The sequence below is a fragment of the Bubalus kerabau genome, chromosome 7 (assembly GCF_029407905.1).
Source record: "Bubalus kerabau isolate K-KA32 ecotype Philippines breed swamp buffalo chromosome 7, PCC_UOA_SB_1v2, whole genome shotgun sequence".
NCBI classification, from domain to species: domain Eukaryota; kingdom Metazoa; phylum Chordata; class Mammalia; order Artiodactyla; family Bovidae; genus Bubalus; species Bubalus kerabau.
The window spans coordinates 27,074,749-27,098,367 of NC_073630.1; the positions used below are offsets into that span (position 1 = coordinate 27,074,749).

The 23,619-nt window shown below is 40.5% G+C and overlaps 1 protein-coding gene across 15 annotated transcripts in view; it reads left to right on the forward strand.

Moving 5' to 3' along the window:
- The window catches only part of NPNT (nephronectin), an 80,831-nt gene that overhangs the window by 23,252 nt on the left and 33,960 nt on the right, over positions 1-23,619 (forward strand). For 7 of the 15 annotated variants that reach the window (XM_055587877.1, XM_055587886.1, XM_055587882.1 and 4 more), the window contains 2 exons: positions 17,282-17,374; positions 21,883-21,975. In XM_055587877.1, the coding sequence (XP_055443852.1) occupies positions 17,282-17,374; positions 21,883-21,975 (186 nt within the window). Of the gene's footprint in view, positions 1-17,281; positions 17,375-20,798; positions 20,955-21,882; positions 21,976-23,619 lie in introns of those variants that run through there. The other 8 variants (XM_055587880.1, XM_055587883.1, XM_055587889.1 and 5 more) reach the window with 2 other exon arrangements.

Consider the following 23,619-nt stretch of genomic DNA (forward strand, 5'->3'; position numbering starts at 1 on the left):
CTAATGTGTCAGTATTCTTGCCTGAAAAATTCCATGGAGAGAAGGAGCCTGATGGGCTACAGTCCATGGAGTTGCAAAGAGTCGGACACGGCTGAGCATACACGCATGCAGTGGGTCAGATCTAGCATACAGGTGAATTTAGTTTTGCTCACAGAGAGCTTGAACATTTTTTAAAATAGGTGCCAGTGTTTCCAAGGGAAAGTGATCAGGCTTTGTTAATAAATCAGTCGCTCCTCTTGCTACAAGGAATTGGTGGGCTGGAGTTGCCTAGTGCTGCTCTGTTGGACGAAGCATGCACTCCCATAGGACTCACTGCTTCAGGACCGACGCCAGGATCTGTAGGCCCTTGGGTTCTGGGGCCACTTGCTGAACATTTTGCTGGTTGGCAATTAAGAGAGAGCCTTTTGAGGCTCAGGGCTAGAGGCTGTTACAGTAAACCTGGCGAGACATCGAGTTTTATCTTAAGCGACACTTGTGGGAGCAGAGAAAAATAGGGATTGACGGATAATAAAAAGAAAGGATGGAGGGATGAGTATTAGAACAGGGGCAGAGAGTTCAGGCTTCCTGGTCAGACCCGGCTGTTACCAGACCTGTGTTTTTGAGAAACTTACCTGACCTTTCTGGGAAATAGCTTCTTTTTTGGTAAAATATAGACAAGAACTCAACCTTATAGGGTTTTTTTTTTTTATGAAGATCAAATGAAAAAATGTGAAGCACTTGGTTTAGTAATTGTTTTTTCACATTCGGTGAAATGATAGCAGATGGTGTGAGGAAGATGGAATCAAGGACGATGCCCGGGTTTCTGGTGTGTGATTTGGTGGAGAAAGTTCAGGGGATGACCTCAGTGTTGGATGTGACATCGATGAAGTTCTTGTGAGACTCAGAAGTGGAGAGATGTGATACATGGGTGGATTCCAGGCCTAGAGCTCCAGGGCGGGTCCGAGTGGGGCACCGGCTGGGGTTGAATGATCTTCACCTCTGTCCTGCTCGCACCTTCTTTCCCCACCATCACCTTCAGTCAACATTAATAATCCTCACAATTTACTCCATAGAAGAATAACATTAAATGTATCCGAGGAATGTGGGAGAGGGAAAATACTGTATTGCATGGGGGCTGAAATGTTCTCTTGACAGTTTTCGGTTCTTGACAAAGTTTCTTTCCAATTTACCATTTTGGCCTTTAGCCAAAAGAAATGAGTAATTCAACATTTGTTTATATCAAGGGCTGAAAAAGAGAACCACTCTCTTAAAACATTCTTTCTTCCCCTTTTGGTTAACTTTTTCTGTATCCCATCACTATCACTTTTAATTCTAAGCAGATACTCAAAGTGAATTGTTGTTAGGAATGAATAGCTACACTTGTGTGTGTGTGCATGCGTGTGTGTGTGTGTGCGTACGTGTTTAGTCTCTCAGTCGTGTCTGACTCTTTGTGACCCTTTGGACTGTAGCCTGCCAGGCTCTTCAGTCCATTGGACTTTCCAGGCAAGAATGCTAGAGTGGGCTGCCATTTCCTACTGCAGGCGATTTTCCTGACCCGGGGATCGAACCCACAATCTCCTGTGGCTTCTGTATTGCAGATAGATTCTTCACCAGCTGATCCATTGGGGAAGCCCACACGCATGTTAGAACTTTATGTTCTTTCTTATTAGAACGTACGGTGACTCAGCCCTGCCTCAGGTCGTGGCTCAGATGCTGCATTCACTCTGCATTCCTGACTTTAGTGACAGGAAGTCTTCTCTTTCTCTACATTGAGTTCTAACGCTGGCGTGGCACCTGTCTCATCCTGCTCTACGTTGGGATTATTTGTGGATCTATATCATTTGTTCTCCTAGACTGTTAGTTCCATGAATCTAGGGACTGTATCTTGTACCTCTTTAGCTCAGTCAGTACTTTGAAGGTATAAGGACCAGGCACTTCTATATAAAAGAAATAAAAAATGTGAACATGATGTAATCTTACTAAGCAGATTGTAGTTTTAGGAAAGACAGTTTACTGGGGAAATAACTATATTTAATTTGTCTGCCTTTCTTATGACCTTACCACATATTGTATAAAAGATCTTAACACTTGAGAAAGGTTCTTAAATCAATGCACACGCTTGAAAACACATAAAGCGTCGTCTGATTGTGACATCTACTTCTTACAATTGACTGATTGTTCGCCATTATGGATGGAATACTGATTCTTTGAGTATGAGAGTCTTTAAGCTGGTGATTGCCTTATCTTAGAAGGACTCTTTTTTGCCTTGTGGACACAATCACAGTGGGCTACCCTTGTGCTGCCAGACCCTCTGCTGCTTCTCGCGCCTCTGGCTTTGCTTATGCTGGTTGTTCTGAATAAAAGGCCCTTCACCCTTCCACATGGTGAATTCCTACTCATCTTTTAAGATTCAGTTCACATTTCCTCTTGCGAGCCTTTCCTGACATTTTCCCTACTCCTGCCTGCCTGCTGAGAAATTCTTTCTTCTATATTCTTTTAACACCTTGTACACCTGTCATGCCTGTCTTTGTTAGGAGACTGTGTGAAATTTCAGAGCAGATACTATGTATTTAAAGAGCTCAAAGTCTAGAGAAGGAGCTAGGTAAGAATAATACTTGTGGTAATATAGGATGGTGTGTGTGTGAATCACACACACACACACACATATATATATAATTTATGGCAGAGTTATGCACAGAGGTTTATGAAGGTACTGAGGAGGGCCCCAAAATCAGAATGAAGGGCTAAAGCAAATATTATTTAAGCTGAGTATTGAAGCTGTCTAGATGTTAGTCCAGCAAACAAAGGGAAGAACAGCAGTCTGTGTAAAAGCGTGGGAGTATCGGAGTATGTGATTTCTTGGGAACTACCATTAGTTGGTCTGTTTGTGGATATGACCAGAGAGGAGACTGGTGGGATAGGCAGGAGACTGGTGGGATAGGCAGGAGTCAGATTGTGAAATGTGGTGTTGAATGCCGTACAAAAAGTTAGAACCAGCATGATGAGCTCCAAGTAAACATGAAGGGGAGTCAGTGAGTGTTTGGGGAGAACGGCATGGTGAAATCATGGTGAAGCCTGTTTTTAGTGAGGTCCCTCTAATAGCAGATGATACCTGAATTGAAGTCCACAATCTTGGAGGCAGGAAGGCCCTTGTGCCACCACTTATTTAAGCAATCCCTTTTTGATGGACGTTTGTTTCCAAGTTTCTGTGTAAGGTCCTCCATCAGATAAATTTGGAACAATTAGTGAAGTAATGCTTTCCTTTAAAAAAAAAAGTGAGCCGCACTGACAAAATTCCTCACATCCTGCATTTCTGTATATAGTCACAAAGTTGGTTGCATTTTAAAAATGGTTAATAAATGGCTCAACTCACTGTCTGTCAGTGACTCTTTAAACGTAAGGATTTTGGTCACTAAAGGAAGTGGTGATGGTTACTTTAACACTTTCTGGCCTTTTTTTGATGATTGCTCAGTACCCCTATTCAAAATTAGAGCATCATCTCCTTAGCTAAAACAAATATAATTTTCACCTAATATGTCTCTCATCATTGCTTGCTTGCTTGTGTGCTCAGTCATGTCCGACTCCTTGCAATTCCACAGACTGTAGCCCGACCACACTCCTGTGTCCATGGAATTTTCCAGGCAAGAATACTGGAGTGGGTTGCCATTTCCTACTCCAGGGGATCTTCCCAATCCAGGGATTGAACCTGAATCTCTTATATCTCCTGCATTGGGAGGTGTATTCTTTACCACTGCGCCACCTGGAAGTCTGTGTTTCATCATAATCTCAATGAATTCTTACATTATGCTATCGGTGTTTTATAAGTTTCTTTTTTTGAAAGAAATCTGTTAGCATTATTTCCTTTCCAAAACCTTTTCTGACTCCCTTAAACCTATGTAATTGACCGCTTCCTCTCCTGTATCCTCTACACATATCTGTTATTAAGATATCTTTGCTTACTTCTCTCTCTCCTTACTAGACTTCCCTAGTTGAGGGTGAGGACTTGATCTCTTACTGATTTTATTATCCCTAGTCCTTAATACAGTTTCTTAGACACTGTAGCAATTCGTCTTTGTTGTTCTTATAATTCTGTTTATAGATATTTTTTTTTTGAGCTCTTACTACGAGGTGGGTACTGTTCTAAATACTTTATTTGGATTTTCTCATTCAATCATTCCCATAAACCTATGGGTAAACTCTATATGCACCCTGTTGGCTTACTACTTTTTAAGTAAAAAATGGCGGTGCTGACATTTTCCTCTGGTTCAACCTATAGTCTTCATTTCAGAGCAGAGAGAGCTGGATACTCTGCATAGGTAAAGCTGGGACCCAGGGCTCTAACTCCAGCACGTGTGCCCTTACCCCTTCTCTAGAGCGCACTAAGTACACTGAAGCCCACAAGTTAAAAAATATTTGTCAGAGTAATTCAGTAATATTTGTCAAGGTATGCATATTATCCTACATGTGTTTATAAATTTTGTCCCATTTTTGTACTTGAAAAATTTCAAATCCACACAGGAGTTGAAAGTATAGCAACAGTAAATAGCCATGTACTTTTCATGTACAATTGTTAACATATTACACATTTGCAGGTATGCTACATACACTCTTTCCCCCTTTCTTTCTCTCTCCCCACCCCTATCTGCACACATACACACAATTAGTGAGCCATTTGAAAGTAACCTAGATATAATGGCTCTTTGTACTTACATACTTTAGCATGCATGCCATGTCACACTTAAATTTAACATAGGTACAGTAATATTATGTAGCAAGCAGTCCATGATTAGATTTCCCAAATTATCTCCAAATGATTTTTATGGATTTTTTGGATCCAGAGCCAATCATAGATGTTTCATTTAGGTGACATTCCTTAGAACAGTTCTAGACCTACTTTTTTTGTAGACCTGAATTTGAAGTTTCCTCATTATTAGGTGCTGGTTAAGCCTTTTTGGCAAAAATATTACATAGGTGATCATGTATTATGACATTACCATTGCACATAATGTTAGTTTATTCTGTAATTGGTGGTGCCAAGTTTGATCACTTGATTAAGGAGTCTACCAGATTTCTCCACTGAAAGGCACCTTCTCTTTGTAATGAGTAAGTACCCCACGGGGTGATACATTGATACTCTCTGAATATTCTGTTCCCTAACAAACTTACACCCAGTGAAAGTTTTAACATCTATGGATAATTTTTACTCAAATTATTTCAGTCGTGGTTGTAAAATTATCTTTTCAGATTCTGTCATTCCTTCTGCATGTTTGCTGGCATTCTGTAAAGACGAGCTCTATGCTCCTTTTTTAGAATCACTCTGGACCATGGATTCTTTCATTATTCAGTTCAGTTCAGTTCAGTCGCTCAGTCGTGTCCGACACTTTGCGACTCCATGAATCACAGCACGCCAGGCCTCCCTGTCCATCACCAACTCCGGGAGTTCACTCAGACTCATGTCCATTGAGTCGGTGATGCCATCCAGCCATCTCATCCTCTGTCGTCCCCTTCTCCTCCTGCCCCCAATCCCTCCCAGCATCAGAGTCTTTTCCAATGAGTCAACTCTTCTCATGAGGTGGCCAGAGTACTGGAGTTCCAGCTTTAGCATCATTCCTTCCAAAGAAATCCCAGGGCTGATCTCCTTCAGAATGGACTGGCTGGATCTCCTTGCAGTCCAAGGGACTCTCAAGACTCTTCTCCAACACCACAGTTCAAAAGCATCAATTCTTCAGCGCTCAACCTTCTTCACAGTCCAACTCTCACATCCATACATGACCACTGGAAAAACCAGAGCCTTGACTATTCAGTTATTATCAATTACTATCCTTATTCTTCTTGGTGCTCAAATTATGCCAAATATGGCTAGTGGGAACACTTCCAAGTAGCTCCTGTGTCATTTTCACTTGTTTCTATAATTTTTTGAATATGCCTTTGCTTTTTGTCACAGCAAAATACTCCAGCCTCTCTGCTTCAGCCCTGGTTTTATTGTGGAATGGTATTTGGAAACTAAGATATGGGTGTTATGTGTGCTCATTGCTACTGTTCAGTTCAGTTCAGTCGCTCAGTCGTGTCCGACTCTTTGCGACCCCATGAATTGCAGCAAACCAGGCCTCCCTGTCCATCACCAACTCCCGGAGTTCACTCAGACTCACATTCATCGAGTCAGTGATGCCATCCAACCATCTCATCCTCTGTCGTCCCCTTCTCCTCCTGCCCCCAATCCCTCCCAGCATCAGAGTTTTTTTCCCATGAGTCAACTCTTCACATGAGGTGGCCAAAGTACTGGAGTTTCAGCCTCAGCATCAGTCCTTCCAATGAACACCCAGGACTGGTCTGCTTTAGGATAGACTGGTTGGATCTCCTTGCAGTCCAAGGGACTTGCAAGGGTCTTCTCCAACACCACAGTTCAAAGGCATCGATTCTTCAGTGCTCAGCTTTCTTCATAGTCCAACTCTCACATCCATACATGACCACTGGAAAAACCATAGCCTTGACTAGATGGACCTTTGTTGGCAAAACAATGTCTCCGCTTTTGAATATGCTATCTAAGTTGGTCATAACTTTCCTTCCAGGAGTAAGCGTCTTTTAATTTCATGGCTGCAATCACCATCTGCAGCAATCTTGGAGCCCAGTAAAATAAAGTCTGACACTGTTTCCACCGTTTCCCCATCTATTTCCCATGAAGTGATGGGACCAGATGCCATGATCTTAGTTTTCTGAGTGTTGAGCTTTAAGCCAACTTTTTCACTCTCCTCTTTCACTTTCATCAAGAGGCTTTTGAGTTCCTCTTCACTTTCTGCCATAAGGATGGTGTCATCTGCATATCTGACGTTATTGATACTTCTCCCGGCAATCTTGATTCTGGCTTGTGCTTCTTCCAGCCCAGCATTTCTCATGATGTACTCTGCATATAAGTTAAATAAACAGGGTGACAATATACAGCCTTGATGTACTTCTTTTCCTATTTGGAACCAGTCTGTTGTTCCATGTCCACTTCTAACTGTTGCTTCCTGACCTGCATTCAGGTTTCTCAAGAGGCAGGTCAGGTGGTCTGGTATTCCCATCTCTTGAAGAATTTTCCACGGTTTATTGTGATCCACACAGTCAAAGGCTTTGGTATAGTCAATAAAGCAGAAATACGTTTTTCTGGAACTCTCTTGCTTTTTCGATGATCCAGCGGATGTTGGCAATTTGATCTCTGGTTCCTCTGCCTTTTCTAAAACCAGCTTGAACATCTGGAAGTTCATGGTTCACGTATTGCTGAAGCCTGGCTTGGAGAATGTTGAGCATTACTTTACTAGCGTGTGAGAAGAGTGTAATTGTGTGGTAGTTTGAGCATTCTTTGGCATTGCCTTTCTTTGGGATTGGAATGAAAACTGACCTTTTCTAGTCCTGTGGCCACTGCTGAGTTTTCCAAATGTGCTGGCATATTGAGGGCAGCATTTTCACAGCATCATCTTTCAGGATTTGAAATAGCTCAACTGGAATTCCTTCACCTCCACTAGCTTTGTTCGTAGTGATGCTTTTTAAGGCCCACCTGACTTCACATTCCAGGATGTCTGGCTCTAGGTCAGTGATCACGCCATCGTGATCATCTGGGTCTTGAAGATCTTTTTTGTACAGTTCCTCTGGGTATTCTTGCCATCTCTTCTTAATATCTTCTGCTTCTGTTAGGTCCATACCATTTCTGTCCTTTATCGAGCCCATCTTTGCATGAAAGGTTCCCTTGGTATCTCTAATTTTCTTGATGAGATCTCTAGTCTTTCCCATTCTATTGTTTTCCTCTATTTCTTTGCATTGATCGCTGAGGAAGGCTTTCTTATCTCTCCTTGTTATTCTTTGGAACTCTGCATTCAAATGGGAATATCTTTCCTTTTCTCCTTTGCTTTTCTCTTCTCTTCTCTGCACAGCTATTTGTAAGGCCTCCTCAGACAGTCATTTTGCTTTTTTGAATTTCTTTTCCATGGGGATGGTCTTGATGCCTGTCTCCTGTACAGTGTTACGAACCTCCGTCTATAGTTCATCAGGCACTCTAACAGATCTAGTCCTTTAAATCTATTTCTCAGTTCCACTGTATAATCATAAGGGATTTGATTCAGGTCATAGAAGGCAATGGCACCCCACTCCAGTACTCTTGCCTGGAAAATCCCATGGATGGAGGAGCCTGGTATGCTGCAGTCCATGGGGTCGCTAAGAGTTGGACACGACTGAGTGACTTCACTTACATTTTTCACTTTCATGCATTGGAGAAGGAAATGGCAACCCACTCCACTGTTCTTGCCTGGAGAATCCCAGGGACGGGGGAGCCTGGTGGGCTGCCGTCTATGGGATTGCACAGAGTTGGACACGACTGAAGTGACTTAGCAGTAGCAGTATACCTGAATAGTCTAGTGGTTTTCCCTATTTTCTTCAATTTAAGTTTGAATTTGTCAATAAGGGGTTCATGATCTGAGCCACAGTCAGCTCCCGGTCTTGTTTTTGCTGACTGTATAGAGCTTCTCCATCTTTGGCTGCAAGGAATATAATCAATCTGGTTTCAATGTTGACCATCTGTGATGTCCATGTGTAGAGTCTTCTCTTGTGTTGTTGCAAAAAGGTGTTTGCTATGACCAGTGCATTCTCTTGGCAAGACTCTATCAGCCTTTGCCCTGTTTCATTCTATATTCCAAGGCCAAATTTGCCTGTTAGTCCAGGTGTTTCTTGACTTCCTACTTTTGCATTCCAGTCCCCTATAATGAAAATGACATCTTTTTTGGGTGTTAGTTCTGAAAGGTCTTGTAGGTCTTCATAGAACCGTTCAACTTCAGCTTCTTCAGCCTTACTGGTTGGGGCATAGGCTTGGATCACCATGATATTGAATTGTTTGCCTTGGAAACGAACAGAGATCATTCTGTTGTTTTTGAGATTGCATCCAAGTACTCATTTCGGACTCTCTTGTTGACCATGATGGATACTCCATTTCTTCTGAGGGATTCCTGCCCGCAGTAGTAGATATAATGGTCATCTGAGTTAAATTCACCCATTCCAGTCCATTTCAGTTCGCTGATTCCTAGAATGTCGACATTCACTTTTGCCATCTCTTGTTTGACCACTTCCAATTTGCCTTGATTCATGGACCTGACATTCCAGGTTCCTTTGCAATATTGCTCTTTACAGCATCGGACCGTGCTTCTATCACCAGTCACATCCACAGCTGGGTATTGTTTTTGCTTTGGCTCCATCCCTTCGTTCTTTCTGGAGTTATTTCTCCACTGATCTCCAGTAGCATATTGGGCACGTACTGACCTGGGGAGTTCCTCTTTCAGTAGCCTATCATTTTGCCTTTTCATACTGTTCATGGGGTTCTCAAGGCAAGAATACAAAAGTGGTTTTCCATTCCCTTCTCCAGTGGACCACATTGTGTCAGACCTCTCCACCATGACCCGCCCGTCTTGGGTTGCCCCACGGGCATGGCTTAGTTTCATTGAGTTAGACAAGGCTGTGGTCCTAGTGTGGTTAGATTGACTAGTTTTCTGTGATTATGGTTTCAGTGTGTCTGCCTCTGATGCCCTCTCGCAACACCTACTGTCTCACTTGGGTTTCTCTTACCTTGGACGTGGGGTTCTCTTCACAGCTGCTCCAGCAAAGTGCAGCTGCTGCTCCTTACCTTGGACGAGGCCACCCCTCCTGACCTTGAACGTGGAGTAGCTCCAGTTAACCCTCCTTAAAGAAAACCTCCCCCAAATCTACTTCACACTTCCAGATAAGTAATAACACTTTATGAAATGTTCTTAAAGTCTCATTTAGCATTAATCTAAGTTTCAGTGTTCTGCTACAATGAAAACAGAAAAAAGTTAAAATTTCAAGTAAACCAAAAATGACAATACTTTCAGAAGAAGATTCCTTAAATGAAAATGGATAGTGCTTAATTATAGTAAATAAAAGTTGTTTTGCAATTCAAAGATGCAGGCACTTATTTTCTTTGGTCTACTTCAGGAATTAAAGGTTAAATAGAGATTAAATAGACACTTGAGAAATTTCAATTGGATGTTTCCAAAAAGATAAAAATAAAATAAATTAACCGGACATCTCTTGGAAAATAACATTATATAGAACAGAAATCCTTATTTATTTTAATTTCATACTCTAAATTACCAACTGATTGACTTAATATTTGACTGTAGTTTATGATTAGTTTAAGTTCTTAATGAAAATAACATTTCTTAAAATGTGAGAGCAAAAAAATCATAGATGTAATAATACATCAGAAGAGATAACAATTCTATATACTTCATTAATGATTCAGAATCTAGCTTCTGTACCTAACAAGAAGTGAAGTAAAAAGATCATTTTATGTTGAAATATTCTGGCAGTGTTAACTTAAATTTTCTCAAATTATAGGTTGTATTCTTAACTGTGACTTCTTCCTCGAAGTTTTATGCCTTCCTAAATACTTTTATGCCTTTAATTACCTTTGATATTCTCTATCCCTCTCATCCTTTCCTGGTTAGTGTTTTCACTATAACCACACTCTCCTCTCTTCCAAATCCACTCAAAAACCTAGGTTTCTGGAGTTTTTCTGAATACCAAAAGAATTAGAAGATTATAAGAAATTTTTTCTGAAATCGGGCAAATCACTTAACTTTCTGTGCTTTTGCTTGTCTGCTGGTAAAATAAGGATAATGTCTCTCCCTCTTGCCTTATATGGATATTCTGAGGGTAAATTTAATCAGTCATATAAAGTGGTTTTGCGTTCTGTATTCATGAGATCGTTTAACAGATAGTTTTTTTATAATGATAACAATCAGAGGCACTTTTCCTCCAGTTTTTACGACAGAAGGGATTTAGATTTGAAAATAGGATATGCAGCACTAGAATACAGGATATTAGGAGGCTGGAGAGTTGTTTTCCTCTGGAGATCTTGGGATCTGTAGGATTCTTCTCTGTGGGTTTGTGGTACCTAAGACAAAGGAGGCTCAAGGCCCTTTTCAGTGGAGCCCTCTACCATCCTGCCTCCATTCCTTCCACACACGCAGCTAGCAAGTGACTGATCAGATCAGATCAGTCGCTCAGTCATGTCCGACTCTTTGCGACCCCATGAATCGCAGCACGCCAGGCCTCCCTGTCCATCACCAACTCCCGGAGTTCACTCAAACTCACGTCCATCGAGTCAGTGATGCCATCCAGCCATCTCATCCTCTGTCGTCCCCTTCTCCTCCTGCCCCCAATCCCTCCCAGCATCAGAGTCTTTTCCAATGAGTCAACTCTTCTCATGAGGTGGCCAAAGTACTGGAGTTTCAGCTTTAGCATCATTCCTTCCAAAGAAATCCCAGGGCTGATCTCTTTCAGAATGGACTGGTTGGATCTCCTTGCAGTCCTAGGGACTCTCAAGACTCTTCTCCAGCACCACAGTTCAAAAGTTCCATTCCTTCCAGCTCCCCTTAATACAGCAATGGCTTGCTTAATGCCTCTTTCAGCAACTCTCTCTCTCCCAAGGCCAGTTGCTCTTTGAAAAAGATACTCCTCATTTTGTGTTCCTCTTTCCTTAAAATGAGTGTATCCATATCTGAGTTCTGTGAAGCTTGTTAGGTGTCATGAGCACTCTAGGAAATGTCCCAGTTTTGTATCCATCATCCTTCTGCCCTGCTCTCAAATACTTTATGTCATTGTTGTTTCCAAATCACTCACCCTGGAGAGCAGTTTCTTTGTTCTGCCTTTAATGGTGCCATGTCTGAATAGCAACATAATGGAGACTGCAAAAATTACAAGTGATTCTTAGGATTTGAAAGACAATCTTATCTACATTAAGAAAATACTTCCCAAGTTACAACATGATATAGAATAGGAAGATTACAAGTGATTTTTAAGGTTCAGAAGACGATCTTCTTCACATTAAGAAAGTACTTCTCAAGTTACAACACCTGAGGTTGAGTTGGCTTTTCCCTTGCCCCTCTCCAGAGCCAACATCTGCTTGGGCAACTCAGGGTCTTCATTTTTTTTTTTTTTTTTTTTTTAACAAATGTTGGCACTTGACTCCCAACTGTGATTAGATTACATAAGATATTATATAGAACTGATGTGGCAGTTTAATTTCCCCTATCTTATTTGATAACATTGTCTAACTTAGTGTCAGAAAACATTGTCCAACTCTCAGAACCCCAGTTACATCAGTTAGGATGAATTTTTAAGAGGAAAATCTTAGATTGTAGTCAAACAGGAACATGTGCCATTAAAGAACTCTGTTTGCTTTGCCAGTTGAGACTTGTTTCTTTAGTTCAAGTAATGGTTTAGGGGTTATTTTAAGGGCACTTTGGAGATTGTGTTGTAGGAATGTTACAGAGTAAATTTTGAGTGTGATATGCCCATTTGACCTTAATTCCAACATCTGATTTTGTGGGGAAAAGAATCTGTCCTTCACTGACTACCTGTGATCCTCACTTGAATTTGGTTTCTTGAGCTGCTAAATCATATGTGGATGCCAGTGGTCCTCCATGGACCACATGTGGCCCAGACTTCTTGTCCCTGTTCCACAGGAAGCTCAGCGAAACAGTGCTGACTTCTGCTTAACCTTTAGCGACAGCAGACACATTGTTTCCTACCAGTCAGGGTCTCATCTATTTTTGTTGTTTTGAGAAGCTCATTCTGAAATAGACTGCTAAAAAAAAAAAAAAGTCCGCTTTTTTTTTTTTTTCCTTGACCTACTATTCACAGCAAGTTGTGAAGGTTGGTGTGTGCTGACCACTGAGAACTCACATTGTAGTGAAATGGGTTGTCAAAGGGTGGGTCTGTTTACATAGAAGTTGGGAATCATTTTTCCCTAATGTCAAGGTGGATCTGTGTTTTCTCATCTAATTTTTAGATGTAGCAGTGAAGTTCTTTAGATACTTCTAAAGTAAATGATAGTGGAGGTTTAAGATAACTTGACAAGTTGTGTTTCTTTACGAAGATTCAGTCATAACAGTTCTGTCCTTAGTATATCCAGCATCTGCTGGCTTGATGGTAAACACAGAGTAAGTCCAGATTCCACAGCCTTGTGCTCCAGGATAGTCAGGTATTACTTGTAATTATACTGTATTGTAATTGTACTTGGCTGCAAGGAACACTGGCACAAGACCAGTGTCCTAAAAGGCTAGAATGGCCATTTAGGGTTAATATTATGACTTCTAGTTCAGCCTCTTTCCCATTCTCAAGATTCATCCCATAATCACAAAGTAGCCATTGTAGTTCAGCCATGACTTCTATATTCCAGGCAAAAAGACAGAGGATATATATACAATCAGTCACCTTTTTAAGTAGCTTTCAAGTTCCAAAAGCTGCACCCAATACTTTATGCTGACCAGAATTTAGTCACTTGACTACCCAAATATGTCAGGGAGGACAGGGAATATAATTGTCTATTGCTAACTCATTACTTGTTATGGGTTACTCATTACAATGTGAGAAACCCAGGTTTGATCCCTGGGTCAGGAAGATCCCCTGGAGAAGGAAATGGCAACCCACTCCAGTACTGTTGCCTGGAAAATCACATGGACAGAGGAGCCTGGTAGGCTACAGTCCATGGGGTTGTAAAGAGTTGGACACGACTGAGCAACTTCACTTTCAACTCATTACTTAGGACTTCCCTGGTGGCTCAGTGGTAAAGAATCTGCTTGCCAGAGCTGGAGAGCAAGAGACGCAGATTTGATCCCTGCCTGGGTCAGGAAGATCCCCTGGAGAAGGAAATGGCAACCCACTCCAGTACTCTTGCCTGGAGAATCCCATAGACAGAGGAGCCTGGTGGGCTACAGTTCATGGGGTCGTGAAAGAGTCAGACATGACATCAACTAAACAAGAAACCCTTCACCTACTCAGAAAAAAAAGCCACTCTATTTTAAAGAAGGGAAAAACAAATATTAGTAACAACCTAGCAGTTTCTGCCACCAGTGCCTTTTATGACTTACACCAACCCATCTTTTGCTCCCATCTGCTGTTCTAAGCACTGTATGGCTTTATACTGTGTGGCTCCACAGAGCCTTGGTGGCCCCTGAGAATGCCCTTTATTGTCCTTCCCTCATCCTTTGCTTGATTCTGAAAGGCTTTGTCTCCCATCTCAACTGCCTTTGCTGCTTGCCTCTCAGGCGTTGCTCAGATCACATTTCCGGCAGGAAGCCTTTCTAGGACCACAGTCAGTTACCCTCTGCCCCTCCCCGCTTCTTTCGTCTCATCTGTCACAGCTCTTGTTAACTTTCAGCCAACATAGTAAAATTTCAAAGTTAGTTTTCATATCCTATGTGAGTCCCTCTTCCCCCTCACTTGCCTAGTAGAATAACTGCATCTACTCAATATTTAGTACATGTGTATTGAATTCCATTGCAGACCTAATGCTAGCAAGATAATAGAAATTCTTTTTGTGCAATAAGGGTGTTCTTTTTGTAAGGATATATACACACACACACACACACACACACACACACACACACCCCCAGCATTGTGAGTATCTTAGTCTGTTTAATAGCTGTTGACTAATATATAGGTTGGTGGTTCCTTCAGTGAATAGTCTGTTAGGTAGAAGTGTAAATAGCAGTCTGTTTGAAAATACTGGCTCCCTAAACATGTAGGAAACATTAAGAGTCTGGGCCTCTTGGAACAAGGGCATTTGATGTGCCCGAGATTAGGGCACTTCACTCCGAACAAACAAGGAAAAAGGAAGGGGGACAATAAAACCCTTTATTTCTGAAAAGTACCTGAAAGCACCATAAATGGATGGACTTCAGGCTGGTCAGTGGGGCAAAAGGCAGCCCAGCCTGGGTGCCTCATATGTAATTGTTTGACAAACTTTTTCATGTGCTACTTTCTAAATTTCTTTTTCATGTTTTAGAGATATTTTCAAAATCCAGTTATTTGGGGAGGTTTTTACCTTGACTTGCATTTAATTATTTTGAGGTGTTTACTTTTTTTCCCTCTTCTTCTTTTTTAAAAATTTATTTTATTCCAGTCTAGTTGATTTACTAATTTTTTTTTCAAATATGGCACTTGGGATACGTCTGTGATAACAATTCAGGTTGTATTAATATATAATTGTTAAGATTTATGGAACATCTTTCCTTTAAAATTAAAATGTTTTAACTTGCATTTCTTGATTGGGCCTGGAACTTACATAAAGGATGGCTTATTTCTGGGACTACTTTTTAAAACTGCATATAAACCATCTACCGGGTATACAGTTGACTGAAGCATAATGTTGGAAGGACCTCCTAGATAGTTCATTTCTTCTCACTGCTTTCTGTTGAATGTCATGCATGTCTAAAATCGGATTTTTATGAATTTCCCCAGTGCATTTCTCTACCACTTATACTTGACTCTCTGCTCATCATTTCTTTCTGCAAGATTTTACATTAAATACCTATAGAGCAGCAGTAAGGATTAGTCATGGTGCAGGGTTCACTTGGGGTGAGTCACACAGGCGGGAAAGGGCTAAAAGTAAGACTGGCAAACAAACCTGTGTGTGGAGTGCTCAGCAAGGGGAGGGTTGGTGAGTCAAATGAGGAAATGAGGAAAAACCAAAGATAAAATGCACAACAGTTTCATAGGAGTGTTAGTGCTTTGAAGGAGATGATGTTTGAGAATTGTCCAAAAATGGGAGCATCTGCCAGGATGGAGAAAAGTGTGGGCTGATATGGCAGGGAGCAGGTGTCAGGTACTGGAGACACGGGATCACTGTTGAACCCCTCTCCCCTTGGTCTTCAAGACCTATTTGCTCGTCCCTCAGGGGTTAGTGAAGCCCACCTCTTCCTGTCAACAAACATAGATCATTTTATCTGCATGTCAGACTCCAGTCCATCCTGCGTATCATCACCATGCTAATATTCCCAGGTTATTTTTATCAGGTAATTCTCCTAAAGATAATGATGAAGTGTTCACTTCTTATAGACAAAGTGCATATTCCTCAGTCTGGAATTTAGGGAGCATCATGATCTGGTACCACTCACCTATGATTGTCTACCTCTTATTCTTCCCCTACTGTTTGCCTATCTCTTTGGCTTGATAAGCCTCCTCTAAATCAATGAGACCCATTTTGCTGTATAAATCTGTACACCTTGGATGGTCCACTGTCCTCTCTGTCTACCTGGCTTCAAGATCCACCTCAAGACCTCTTCTTCAAGGCTTTCTGTACAACTCTATGTGGATATGTGATGATTTCTTCACAAATCCCACGTGTGCCACCATTTTTGCTCATTAATGTTACCTTGAATAAAAACATGATTGCTTTGTCTTTGTGTCTAGAGTGTAAGCTCTTTGAGACCAGTGACCACACTATACAATGATTTTGCATCTGTTTTAATATCTGGTGTAGTACCATATACAGATTTGGTATAGAGCAAGATCTCTCAGTCTGGCACCATCACATTTTGAGCTGGATAATTTTTGTTATGGGGAGTTACCTGAGCATTGAAGGATGTTTAGCAGCATCACTATATACTCGCTAGATGCTAGTGGTACCCTGTTCCCAGTGTGACTATAGAAAATGTCTTCATTTGTGCTAAGTGTCCCATAGACAGCAAAATATCCCCAGCTCTGAGAATTACTGTATACACAGAATAAATTCTTATCAGTATCTTGGCAGGAATTGAAGACTATGAAAAGATTTGATTGATGGTTTACAGCGTTTTAGGGTCTTGAACAATGACAAACTCAGCTGATAGAAGATCGGCAATGTAAAATGGAACTTTCTCTTTTCTGTGATAAGCTATAGGAAGCCTATTATAGATTGATGAGTGATTATGATGTAACTTAAGGTGAAGGAAGGGCAAAATGACAGAAGTATACTGAAGTTGAAGTTTCCAAAATACTGAGTTTTAGTTTCTAATTCATTTTGAACCATTGTATACTTGGAAATATCCTTTCCAAAGAAATGTTTGTTATTTAATTGGATATTTATCTAAGGGTTCATTTTTAACTAATATCTTTGGATTGAGAACTATGTTTTGAAGCATATTTGAGAAAATCATTTTGAAATCATGGGTGCAGGTTATTGTAAAGTGATAACCATTGACAAAAATCAGTTGTATTTGTATATAGTTTTCCAGTTTTTCTTCTTTTTTGGCTATTTGAGTACTGTCCTCAAGTTTAGCAAAATTTCCAGCCCCAAGCAATATGCACATAAGCAATACACACACAGACACACAAAATACATGTGTGTGATTGTGTAGTCTAGACAGTGCTTACTGCTCACTCTGTTGAAAGTTCTTCGTTTTTTCTTTGATTATCAAACTGGTACATGACCTAGATTCTACATGGTTGACGTGCGGCTGAACGAGGAATAATGCGTGATGCCCTCTCTCCACAGCTGTGTGCCAGCCGCAGTGCAAGCATGGCGAATGTGTCGGGCCAAACAAGTGCAAATGTCGCCCTGGATTTGCCGGGAAGACCTGCAATCAAGGTAGGGAAACCCTGTGCAGAGTAGACAGTCATAAACCCTCTCTACCCCTCCCTGATACAGAAACTTAAGTTCTCATGCAGACCACTTTTCCATGACCATTGTCCCCAAACATGTGAGATGTCATTTCGCTGAAAGATAAAAATCGAATAATGATAAGTCTTGTTAAATCTACTGAATTGTGGGGCAGTTAAAGAATTTCGTCCTTTCATTCACTATTAATAATGAAAATGCATTTTGAAAAAGAAAATGACGGCGTCAGTAGAAGCCTTACGTCTGCTCCTCCTCGGTCTTCCACTAACTATTTGGAAAACTTGAGCAAACTCTCAGCCTCCTTGGATCTCTGTGAGGTGAAAACACTTTAATACGCAAAGTCAGGTAGGAGGTTTGGCTTGAAATTTTGAGGTCCCTTCCAACTCTGAGCTCTTTGATCTTTGTGATTCAGTTCCCTTCAACTTTTGACCAGTTTGTGAGGTTCCTCTGAGAAATCAAGATTTTGATTAACCTAACAAGTTATTTTTAACTTGGTGTCAGTTGCTTTTAAAAGCAGATCTTTATTTAGTCCTCATGGTGATAAGGTATTTTGCATATATTACCTGTTTATATCACTACAACAGCATTAGGAGGTAGAATGTTATTTATTATAATTAAGCTATAAATAGTATTTTCCTCTGGATGAGACATCGTATATAATCAGTGTTTTGTCCAGGTTCAAAAAATTAGTTGGTAAAAGATCTATGTCAACTTAGAGCTGTTGTCTATATAACTCATGTTCTTTCTACCAGTGTAGTTTTGGATGGCAAAAACATTGGAAATGTGATCCTCTGACTTGCTGCATTACAAGGCTGACAAGGCTTGTCTGTTTAATTTCAACCAAAATCTTTCTACCATTCAGAGCTAAAAACAGATGTAAAGAAAAGATAGGGTTAGATTTCACTAGAAAGATTCAAGGATAAAAGGAGTAAAATTTTTCATTTATTCCTTAAAGTAATATTTCCTAGCATTTTAAATGTCAAATGAAACAGTTTGTATAGGGTCTAACTGTCCCATGGATACTTAGTTGACCTCATCTGATACAGAAATGATCTTGTGGAAATATTCTTGTTCTTCAGTATCTGATGTTCCCTGAAGTGTGTCATGTAAACTTGTGATTTATAGACATAGTTTTCACAAGAATCAGGCACATTGAAATTTGAAAGTATGGGTAATTGTTCCTGAACTACCAGATGAAATCCATGTTAGTGAAATGTGACATGTTTTTAAACCCATTTGATTTTAAAAACCCATTTAATTTTTCCTATCCAGTGTAAGTTCTCAAGTAGCAGCATGTTCAGTTCTGATTATTGAGTTCTCAGTGTTCATCTTAGAGTGCCAGCATGCTTCTTTTTTTTTAAAGTGCTGAACATAAAGCATCGCAGGTTTCATTAATATGTCAGCACCATGAAACGTTGTCCTCATGCCAGGAATGTATACAAAGAAGATTATTAAAAGAAGCCACTGTTGAGGTTGCGGAGAAATTCATTTAAATTTATTTGCAGGAGCTACATCAACTTTAATATGATTCGTAGACACTAAAACTATCATTGGAACACGGATCCATATCTGGGTATCTCTGATTTTCAGAAAACTAGTTGACTGTGTACCTTTCCCTGCAATAATACCTGTTTCTCTTAAGAAAAATGGAAATATACCGAGTTGAAATCTTGCCTTCCCAAACTAAATATAATTGGGGGAAGAGGATTTTATCAGTGGCAAAATGGGATTTTACACCTGCAAAAATAGTGAGCCCTACTGAAAATGTAATTTCAAGTTAAATCCTGAATATAAAACTTGCTGCTGCTGCTAAGTCGCTTCAGTCGTGTCCGACTCTGTGCGACCCCATAGACGGCAGCCCACCAGGCTCCCCCGTCCCTGGGATTCTCCAGGCAAGAACACTGGAGTGGGTTGCCATTTCCTTCTCCAATGCATGAAAATGAAAAGTGAAAGTGAAGTCGCTCAGTCGTGTCCGACTCTTCGAGACCCCATGGACTGCAGCCCACCAGGCTCCTCCGTCCATGGGATTCTCCAGGCAAGAGTACTGGAGTGGCGTGCCATTGCCTTCTCCATATAAAACTTGAGTCTACAGTAAACCTACGTATTTTGATCATCTCTCTCTTTTCCTTTTTTACCATATAAGCAATTGTGGCAAGTTACATTCTTTGAGAGCAGGAACCATTTGTGGGGTCCCTCTGACTTCTTGGTTCCTGAAAATTTTTATCAAAATGATTTGCACATGATAAGTGTACATGAAATATTTGCTTAGTGACTGTTGAATATCATGGTTCTTGGTCCTAACACTATAGGAACTGAAAGAGTTCCCTGGAGCTGTTTGGTATAACTCTTTATTCTTTGTATCCGTGGACTGTTTATCAGGGTCAGAGAGGCTGCTGCAGTGATCCAGGTAGAGGCCAGAGAGCCCCAGAAATGTTGTTAAATGTTAGAAGTAAGTGTTTATATCTGCTATATAACAGATTAACTTAGACTGATTTTATCCAGACATTTTATCCAGACATTTTAATAAAATGGAAAACATGCCTCAGAGATATGAGAAATTAAGCAGGTTTTTTTTTTTTTTTTTTTTTTAAACCCAGGGTGTTTTTGTTTATTTTTTGGCCACACCATAAGGCATGTAGGATCTTAGTTCCCTGACCAGGGATCAAACCCATGCCTCTTGGAATGGAAACACAGAGTCCTAACTAGGAGACCACCAGGGAATTCCCTGGTTTCTTTTTTCTTGAGGAGAGAAATGTTAAGAAGAGTTAGAATTGAAATAAATCTCCACAGAACTGGAAATTAGCATTTGATTAAAAGTAGGTTTGGGTATAAGGCAAAAATTATATCCACTAAAAATTGTGTTACGAGCTGTGTACTTTAAGAACTCACCCCTGGAGACTTGCTTGAACAGCTGAGTGAACAGCTCGAATGGATGACAAGCACTTAATGAGTGCTTTTGGAGCTGCCAGAGAGCAGAAGAGCAGGGCAGGCCCACTTTGGAACTGGCTTAATTTAGAAACCTTGGTACAAGATTAGTGTGAATCTGCTGGTCATGACTTGTGCTTCTCTCTGGGTCACACTCTGGATTTGCCATAGCCAGATCACATAGAAAATTGTAGGCATGGACTGGTCATATTCATTCTAATCTGAACTCTGGCAAGAATTTTTTTTTCCAGCTTACTTTCTCTGGTAATTTTATTCATGAAGATTACTGCCCCCTCCTCCCCCCCACAACCTTGGGCCTCTACCCATACAAATCCCCTTTCTCCTCAGCCAAAAAAGGATACTATTATAGATAATAGTGTTTTTCATAACTTTCCCATTAGAGAATTATTTGGGGCATGTAATGTATCATATCATTGCATATTTTCAGGAATAAAAGATATCCTGCTGAATTTACAGCATACTTTACAGTATAATAATTTCAGAAGAAGCAGTTCATAAATATCAGTAATTAATCTCTTCACATGGTTTTTGTTTCAAATGTTGAATTCCTTATCCCAAGAAAAGAATCCGTGTCTTGTACCAGGGAACGAGACAGTCAACTGTGGTAAGCTAATTAGGTCTAAATTGATTGCCTTCCTTAACACGATAGTTGGAGTGCTTTAACTAAGATTAAGGTAGTTTCTTAAGGCTTTATTTTTTGAATGACGTGCGGTTTCAACCCCAGAAACCAATATGCATTTAATTTGGAAATTTAACTGGCTGTTAATAATGTGATAGTCTTGAAACAGGATGTGATTGCCTACTTTGGGACCTACTCATAATATTTTGGTAAGCTAATAATGGCAACACCACTTTTTTTTGCAGAAAGCTTCTAATGTATATTCTTTTTTTTCCCCCAACCCCTGATATCTCAATCCTATCTGTGTCTGGGCAGGATTTCTTACGTATATTCTAATTAAAAGTGACCTAAATGTGACATTAGTTCTTACACCTGAATGAATACATAAATGATCTATCATGTTACTTATTTAAATGAGATCTTTATGCAGATCATAAGTTTATGCATGATTATATAAGGTTTTAAACTGTTGTACAACATACTAATATAGGAAAAGATATTAAGTTGGTCATTTAAAACCTAGATGTGCCTAAACAGAGCAGGTTGATTATAGTCAATTTTTGTATAATCTTTGAATTTTCTCTTTGTTGATGACTAAAATCATTTTAAAAATGACCATCTCTTTTTTGTGTGTGCTTAAAAAAGTCGATATGAAGATGTGGATTGTTAACTTATAATGTTTGTGTGTTCTTCGGAAGCAAGATAGCAGTGATAAATTTTAAGAAACACAGAAATTAAAACTGAAAAAGAGAAGCCAGAAGAACTAGAACCTTATTTTTGTAAAGTATCTAAAGCATTCTTTTTGAACTCCACCAACTTTATGTAATTGTTTAATATATACTTACAAAGATTTTTAGGGCTAAAATGACATCAGTTCAAAGTTGACTCTTATTACCTTCTTCCTGGTGTGAAGACGAACACCTCTACCCAACTCCTCTTGACCAAGGCAGTGAACAGCCTCTTTTACAACCCCCGGATCATCCAGCCACCAGTTTGCCTTCAAGGGGTGAGCGTGCGTCGTCTCAGGTGGCCTGCCCCCCCACCTGCACGGCTTCCTGCAGCCTTGTCACTTCTTGCCGGTGTCCTGAAGGCTCCCCCAGGAGCGCCCAGTCCTCCGTGTCCTGAGCATGTGAAGCAAGTGGCAGGAATTGTCAGCTGGTGCCGATTCTCTGCGCTCCTAAAAGCCTGGCGCCTCTGCTGTCCTTTCCCTGCCTCAAGTACCCATGGCCTTTCTTCTTCTCTTCTGAGTTTCAAACTTTTTCTCAGAGAATCAGATAACAAAGTAGCTTCTGTTTTCTTATGTAGGCGAAGTCAGGAATTCCACAGCACCTGAGACTGGGGTTTTGATGACATCTGCTGAATAGATTTTAGAAGTGTGCAAGTCCTCTTCCCCACCACCACATTTGGGGTCTAGAGTTTTAGGTCACCTGGAAATAAGACCATATGTGAGTGTCCCTCTTTTGGTGAACCAGCTTCCCTGGTGGCTCAGATGGTAAAGCATCTGCCTGCAATGTGGGAGACCTGGGTTCAATCCCTAGGTTGGGAAGATCCCCTGGGGAAGGAAATGGCAACCCACTCCAGTACTCTTGCCTAGAAAATTCCATGGACTGAGGAGCCTGGTAGGTTACAGTCCATGAGGTCACAAAGAGTCGGACACAACTGAGCGACTTCACTTTCACTTTCTTGTGATATTAGAAAGTCTGAGTTCTGGTTCCAGCACAGGCCTTAAGAGGCTCTGTCATCGTGCTCAGTAGTGTCTGACTCTTTGCAATCCCATGGACTGTGGCCCTCCAGCCTCCTCTGTCCATAAAATTTCCCAGGCAAGAATATTGGAGGGGGCTGCCATTTCCTACTCCAGAGGATCTTCTTGACCCAGCGATTGAACCCGTGTCTCTTGCATCTCCTTTCTTGGCAGGCAGATTCTTAACCACTAGCACCACCTTGGAAGGCCCAAGTAGCTCTATAATTGTGAGCAAATCTTGGCATACCAATTAATAATAGGAGAGTAATTCCTGTTCTGGTCATCTGCAGGGCCAGTGTGAGACTAGAAACACCCAAAATATTAACGTCTTCATTAGGCTGGAGTTTTGTAGAAAAATTAAATGGAAGTATAACTTTACAGTATTTCTGAAAGACTTTTTTCCCCCTCACTCATAAATTTAGGAACTTAGAATGAATTAAATTCATTTAAATTATTATTGCCTGTGCTCATAGGGAACTTGATTTGGATCAAGAAATTCGGGCAATAGGATGAGTTTCAGAATCATTGAAAATTTAAGGGGTAAGAGTTATGACGGTTGACATACTGAGATCTGTTTGCCTGTGACCTCCACTTGAGTCAGACAAAATGCAAAAGCTTATTAGACTTCTGAGGCATTGCATAGTTTAAACCTCAAAGGAAGAAAAAAATGTCCAAATTACATTAAATGAATGAAAGGTGATATTCCTTAAAAATCCATGGCATTATTTCACTCAATGAATCTCTTCCAGATTTTCAAGCTAATTTTCAGTGTCTGCATGCTAATAAAATTTCTGATTCTTTCTTCTTCCTGAAGTGTAATTATAATGCTGTGCAGCTTGCATTTTTGTCCTGGACCAGCTCCTTCCCGCTTCCCTCCCCCCAACCCCAATCCAAGCTCCTGAATTCACC